At 43.4% G+C, this 6582-nt stretch overlaps 1 protein-coding gene across 2 annotated transcripts; it reads left to right on the forward strand.

Moving 5' to 3' along the window:
• Positions 1-396: 396 nt before the first annotated feature.
• LOC147880231 (phosphomethylpyrimidine synthase, chloroplastic-like) lies at positions 397-3755 on the forward strand. 2 transcript variants are annotated; one of them, XR_015540560.1, is made up of 5 exons: positions 397-823; positions 944-1071; positions 1214-2766; positions 2887-2946; positions 3127-3755. XR_015540560.1 is itself a non-coding variant. In XM_087370736.1 (4 exons), the coding sequence occupies exons 1-3, from the start codon at positions 510-512 to the stop codon at positions 2740-2742; spliced, it is 1971 nt and encodes a 656-aa protein (XP_087226862.1). In that variant the 5' UTR covers positions 397-509; the 3' UTR covers positions 2743-2766; positions 2887-3114. The 2 variants fall into 2 exon arrangements, 1 of the variants encoding a protein (XP_087226862.1); XM_087370736.1 differs by lacking the exon at positions 3127-3755 and having other exon boundaries at positions 2887-3114.
• The last annotated feature ends 2827 nt before the right edge of the window (positions 3756-6582 follow it).

A 6582-nucleotide genomic window follows, 5' to 3' on the forward strand; every position in this document is an offset into this window, starting at 1 on the left:
GCCAATGGGGTTGGTCCACTGGCAAGGGAAAAATTTCCTTGTCAAGGAAAAATTCCTAGGGGACTGGCAGTCGGGATTTTGGGAATTCCAGCCTAGCAGTCGAATTTTGGACTGGTTGAACCGGTGAAACGGTGCCATTCATCTTTGCAACCGACAGTCCCTCCACTCTCTACACTCTCTCATTGTAGACTTGTCTAAGCCGGTTGCACATCGTGCAACTGGGAGCCTTTTCCCTTGTGGCTTGGCAGTCCAACACGCGAGGACACGGTTTGTCTCATAGAGCCAACCGCTCGCCCACCCCTGGGCAGGCGGGATGTGGGGAGTTTTACCATTTGTAGAAGGTGCGTGCAGCCTTCAAAAGGTGGAGTGGATAATTTGTCATGGTTTAGCCCCTTTTCCCATCTTTGGAAACATTCATATGCAAGCACATGTTTTCTCCAATCTATCAAGCTATTGCTTTGTCTGTGTGAAGCACCCTCTTCACTATCACCCAGCTTTTCTGAGAAACCATGGCTGCCACAGCTGCCTTGAGTGCTGCTTCCACCTCCCCTGCCTTGAGACATCAAAGCCTTGCCCTTCTTCCCACTGAGCACCATATCAGGAAGTCCTCCTTCGTTCCTAAGTTCGTTTGCTCTCAAATTTCTGCTCTGTCCCCCGCTTTCGAGAAATCTGGCGATTTTGGTAAGGCCAGGGCAACTTTGGCGCCGTCCCTGGACTCTCAGAAGACTAGCCTCAACCGGAACACTAAGGATCCTTCTTCTCCTGATTTCCTTCCGATCCCTCCTTTCGAAGAGTGTTTTCCCAACAGCACCAAGGAATGCAGGTTTGCCGTGATTTCTTCCCAGCTGCATGCCGTTTTACCGATCAGGAAATCGCTGTTGGGTTGGTTGCATCCTGTATTTTACACTGGGATTTCTATGCTCATATGTTGGTTCTCGTATAGGGAAATTATTCATGAATCGACTTCATCGATTCTCCGAGTTCCATTCAGGCGAGTGCATTTGTCTGGTGACGAACCCCCCTTCGACACCTATGATACCAGCGGGCCGCAAAATGTCGACCCTCGCACCGGTAAAGCCTGAGCTGAATTCATTCTCTCAGCCTATCTTGCTTTGTGGAATGGGTTGGGTTTGGTTCTGAAGGAACGGCAACGAGCAAGCAATGGCATGCTCTTGGGCGTCTGAATTAAACCGAGCTTGTGTTGATTATGCAGGGCTTCCCCAGATTCGGAAGGACTGGATCGAGAGGAGGGAGGCTCGGGGGGACAAGCGGTTCACCCAAATGCATTACGCAAAGCAAGGCATCATAACGGAAGAGATGATGTATTGTGCAGCACGAGAAGGTTTGAGTCCTGAGTTTGTGCGTTCAGAAGTGGCTCGTGGAAGAGCAATCATTCCTTCCAATAAGAGGCACCTTGAATTAGAGCCTATGATTGTCGGTAGGAATTTCCTTGTCAAAATAAATGCAAACATTGGCAATTCTGCTGTGTCAAGCTCTATAGAAGAGGAGGTGCAAAAGCTGCAATGGGCCACCATGTGGGGAGCAGACACCGTGATGGATTTGTCCACTGGTCGCCATATCCATGAAACCCGTGAGTGGATTTTGCGGAATTCTGCAGTTCCCGTTGGAACTGTCCCAATTTATCAAGCGCTGGAAAAGGTTGACGGAATTGCAGAGAATCTTACCTGGAAGGTCTTCCGGGACACCCTTGTGGAGCAAGCAGAACAAGGAGTTGATTACTTCACAATCCATGCAGGCGTCTTACTGCGGTATATACCTTTGACTGCGAAGCGTATGACTGGAATCGTCTCTCGTGGAGGCTCTATCCATGCCAAATGGTGTCTGGCATATCATAAAGAAAATTTTGCATATGAACACTGGGATGACATTCTCGATATCTGCAATAAGTATGACATTTCCCTCTCCATTGGGGATGGGCTCAGGCCTGGCTCAATTTACGATGCCAATGACCAGGCACAGTTTTCAGAGCTTGCAACCCAAGGGGAGCTCACCCGTCGAGCTTGGGAGAAAGATGTGCAGGTCATGAACGAGGGACCTGGTCATATTCCCCTCCACAAGATTCCTGAAAACATGGAGAAGCAGCTAGACTGGTGTAATGAGGCTCCATTTTATACACTTGGACCCTTGACAACAGATATTGCTCCTGGATATGATCACATAACGTCAGCCATAGGTGCGGCAAACATTGCTGCGCTTGGCACTGCTCTCCTCTGCTATGTCACTCCGAAGGAACATCTAGGCTTGCCAAACCGAGATGATGTTAAAGCTGGTGTGATTGCTTACAAGATAGCTGCACATGCTGCAGATTTGGCAAAGCAGCATCCTTATGCTCAAAGATGGGATAATGCCTTGAGCAAAGCCCGATTTGAGTTCCGCTGGCGAGATCAGTTTGCTCTATCTTTAGATCCCGTCACAGCCCAAGCTTTTCATGATGAGACTCTTCCTGCAGAAGGTGCCAAAGTGGCACACTTCTGCTCTATGTGTGGGCCAAAGTTTTGCTCCATGAAGATAACTGAAGATGTCCGCAAGTACGCTGCAGAACGTGGGTATGGAGATGCACATGAGGCTATCAAGGGTGGAATGGATGAGATGAGTGCAGAGTTTATTGCTGCTAAGAAGACCATCAGTGGTGAGCAGTGGGGAGAAGTTGGAGGAGAAATTTATTTGCCAGAAAGCTATGTAGCCAAGCGTCGAGAATCATCAGCTAAAGGCCTGAAATAATTTGGGCAGGGACGTTGGAGACAGGTGATTCTTGGCCAGTTATTTTTTACTGCTCTGGGTTGTCTGAGTCTCTGGTCTTTAAAAATTTTTGCATTCTCTGCATCGTATTCCTCTTGACACATTTTTTTGGTTTTTGTTTTCCAGTGTGATGTACCCCCTGGAGGCAACATGGAGCTTTTAGAACACCTTTCTCCCCTTTCTTTAGTATGGCCTTAGGTTTATGCTTTTGGTTTTAAGACATGTTAAGTTCAATTTGCAAAATCTGCTCAAGGTGCACATGTGCAGTGCATGGTTTGTTGCACAAGCAAGTAACCTGTTTAGTCAAGGTGAATGTAAATAAGTTTCCTATCAATAAAACTGTTTGCTGATATATACCGGCACCAGGGGTGCTTGTTCTATCTGCAACGTTCTGCAGATGTGAGCAGGCTGAGAGAGTCCCTTTGCACCTGAACAGGTTAATACCTGCGTAGGGAGTGTGCCATACTTTTGTGTGGATGTTGCTTGCGCAGGTTGCTCGTTGCTGGGATGAAGTTTCATTGCAGATTTACAAGATACTGGCAAGGTTTTCAAAACCCCCTGGCAAGGTTTTCAAAACCCCCTGGAGGCAACATGGAGCTTTTAGAACACCTTTTGCCCCTTTCCTGAGCATGACCTTAGGTTGTATGCTTTTGGTTTTCAGCCATGTTCAGTTCAATTTGCAAAATCTGCTCAAGGTGCACAAGTGCAGTGCATGGTTTGTTTCACAAGCAAGTAACCTGTTTAGTCAAGGTGAATGTAAATAAATTTCCTATCAATAAAACTGTTTGCTGATATATACCGGCACCAGGGGTGCTTGTTCTTTCTGCAACGTTCTGCAGATGAGAGCAGGCTGAGAGAGTCCCTTTGCACCTGAACAGGTTAATACCTGCGTAGGGAGTGTGCCATACTTTTGTGTGGATGTTGCTTGCGCAGGTTGCTCATTGCTACGAGGAAGTTTCATTGCAGATTTTCCAATATATTGGTAAGGTTTTAAAATCCCCCCCACCCCCACCCTCTCTCTCTCTCTCTCTCTCTCTCTCTCTCTCTCTCTCTTATAACTGCATGTGCCTACCCATCCATGAATGCTTCTGGCCTCACTCCTAAGTTTGAGGATTTGTACAAGTGTAGAATGCACTTGGTAGGAAATCTCTCTCTCTCTCTCTCTTTCCCCTTACACAAAAAAGAAGAAAAAAGAACAATCTTCTACTGCCTGTCCACATGGTTGTCACACGTGTTTTGATCCTTGAATGCCTGTCCACATGTTCCTGTGTATTGATTGACTCGCTCGTAGGCATGTGGGTTTGCATGTGAGCTCACACGTGCACAGGAAGATACTGGTAAGCAGTCCTTTGGTGAGGCTTTGTAATTAATTTTAGATGTAGCTCTATGTGCTTGTGAGAAGAAAATAAATTCAATCGTAGTTTTTGGTGTTGTCTTAAAATTGGATGAGTTTATCTTTTTAGGAGTACGTCAAACTTGTGTTTGAGTCTCCATTGTATAGTTTTTTGTTCATTATGAGATCATCAATTGTTTAAGTTGTGAGATCGTTCCAATTCCTTGTCGCATTCTAATCTTCTCCTTGTAAGCAAGAAAATAATTGATATCCTCCCCCACTCTGTGTAACATCGTTGCACTTGTGAATGTTAAAATGTTTATCCTTGTGCAACTTTTAAGATGGTGCATAATAGAGCGCAATCAAGGTGTAAGCATAATGAGAGTGAGTAGAGGGGTGTGGATGTATTGAAATATGTTTCCATATAGATTGTACATTGTAGGTTCTTGTTGTGTCTTGTCTTCTCATGTCTCCTCCCTTATCCTGTTGTTGTTATGTTAGTACATCTTGGTACGTTGCAGCTCAATGATTCTTGACCTCGCTTTGTCCACACTATGGTATATAGTTGAGCTTGCAATAGTGTCCATTGTGTCAAGGTTGCAAGCTTCATGGGGAGAAGTTTGACCACAAAGAGTATTTCGCTCTTGGTTAAGAGGTGTAAAGAAAAGGGAGCTCGACGGGGCATTTGTTGAGGTACTTGAATAGTCTATATATTCTAGGGTGAAGAGGAACCTTGAATGTCAAACCCTCGAAGAGTGCTAATTGGTAGTGTAGTATGGTTTACAAAGCTTTACCCAGTGGAGGGTAGTAGAAGAGTTAGAGAAATGGCCTTAGCTATCAGCGGTAGGGTGGTTAGTGCTAGTTGCATGAACATATTGGTTATTAGTAGTCAAGCGAGTCAATGCTTGCAATGTGTATTTGACGTCCTAACATTTGAAAGATGTGCGTAAGATGTATAAGGCAGCCCAGGTGGTTGTTTTGCAACAACATATTGCTTTTAGGTAGCCAAACAAGGCAATGCCAAGTTGCTCAAGGAAGCCCATGATTGCTTTTTTTATGCAGTCCATTTCAATCCAACCAAACTAAACTAGTCAATAGTGATTTGAATTGGAGTTAACTTATGCAAGTCAACTTGTAGCTTCGCAATAGGCCAAGTCTCACAACTTCAATTCGTATATAAGCTTCATTAAGTTTGAGCTAGTGAACCAAACTTTGTTACATTAGTGTAGTTGAGTTTTGTAAGCAAACTCTCTAAAGGGAAAAATTTGGTGAAACATTTCAGGTTGTTTGGCACCTCTAGAGGTAAGAATGTCTTCATTAAATGCCAAGGAGCACTCTTAAAATTGTTATGAAGTACGAGTATAGGTTGTCTTCACACTTAATAGAAGTAATTATCATGCTATCAAAGTGTGATTTGCATAGAATTGGAATCTTCGTTTCGAGGATTATAAAAGTATCATATGAAAAGGCAATTATAGAAGGTGATAACAAGGCTATTTTCTCTTTGAATATTGGGATTTTTTTTGCCTCAGTAATAACGGTTCAATCATAAAGTTGAGTTGGAAAGGCAAATAAATCAGGATTAGAAGCCCAATGCTCATACCACTAGGTCAATGCCATGGAGGCGCAAAACATTTCTCAAATAATTGTAGTGCCAAAGCATGACATTAAAGTTGCAATTGTTGAGATAATATTATAATGTGTGTTGTGTTAAGAGTGTGTTTATTTAATGGGCTAGATGCAATGTCATGAGTTGTCAAATCGAAGTGCACAAAGTCCAATAAATTAGCAATGCAAATGATTTTGTCTCAAACTAGTCATTTCCAAAAAAAAAGTCTTACAAGAACAAATCACACTAGCAGTATTGGTACAATTATTGTATTAATGACATTTTCACCATGCACGGGGGATATTTTGGTTTGCTCATTAGCTTGAGAAAGTCAAACAAATGGATGGTTGTGTAGTAATTAGGACCACATCTCCTCCATAGACAAAAATTGACGTGAATCCATCAATAGAATATGCAGGCCTCCACATGTCTAAACAAAGTGCATAGCCTCTCTTACATGAGTGATTGATTGAATGACGAATCAAAAGAGTTGCCATTCTATCAAGGATATGGCACTAGTTTTCATGGTGTCCACAAGTTCGGTGTTTTCTACATATTATTGCTTGCATGTGGGCCATCCTCTTGCATTGAAACTTGCCATGAGTATGTATGTCCTCTCGTTTAGGCTACTCGTGCGAAAGAGAGTGCATCGTTGTTCAATGCATGTTGGATTGTTATGTTCAAACTTTTGGAACAGTTGATGTTTTGGTGTCGAGCGTAGTTCAAAGTTTAATTGTCAGAATTTCAATTTTCGCACACTACTAGATATATCAATTGTGAATTTCTTTGGATATTGGAATATGTGATGGGATTGAGCTCTTTTAGTCTCCAAAATAGTGTTGGTTACTCAAACGTTGCAAATGCTAGCTTTAGGAATGTT

This window comes from Dipteris shenzhenensis, chromosome 32 (genome assembly GCF_047967505.1).
Source record: "Dipteris shenzhenensis isolate YYH24624 ecotype China chromosome 32, Dip_SZ_1.0, whole genome shotgun sequence".
NCBI classification, from domain to species: Eukaryota; Viridiplantae; Streptophyta; class Polypodiopsida; order Gleicheniales; family Dipteridaceae; genus Dipteris; species Dipteris shenzhenensis.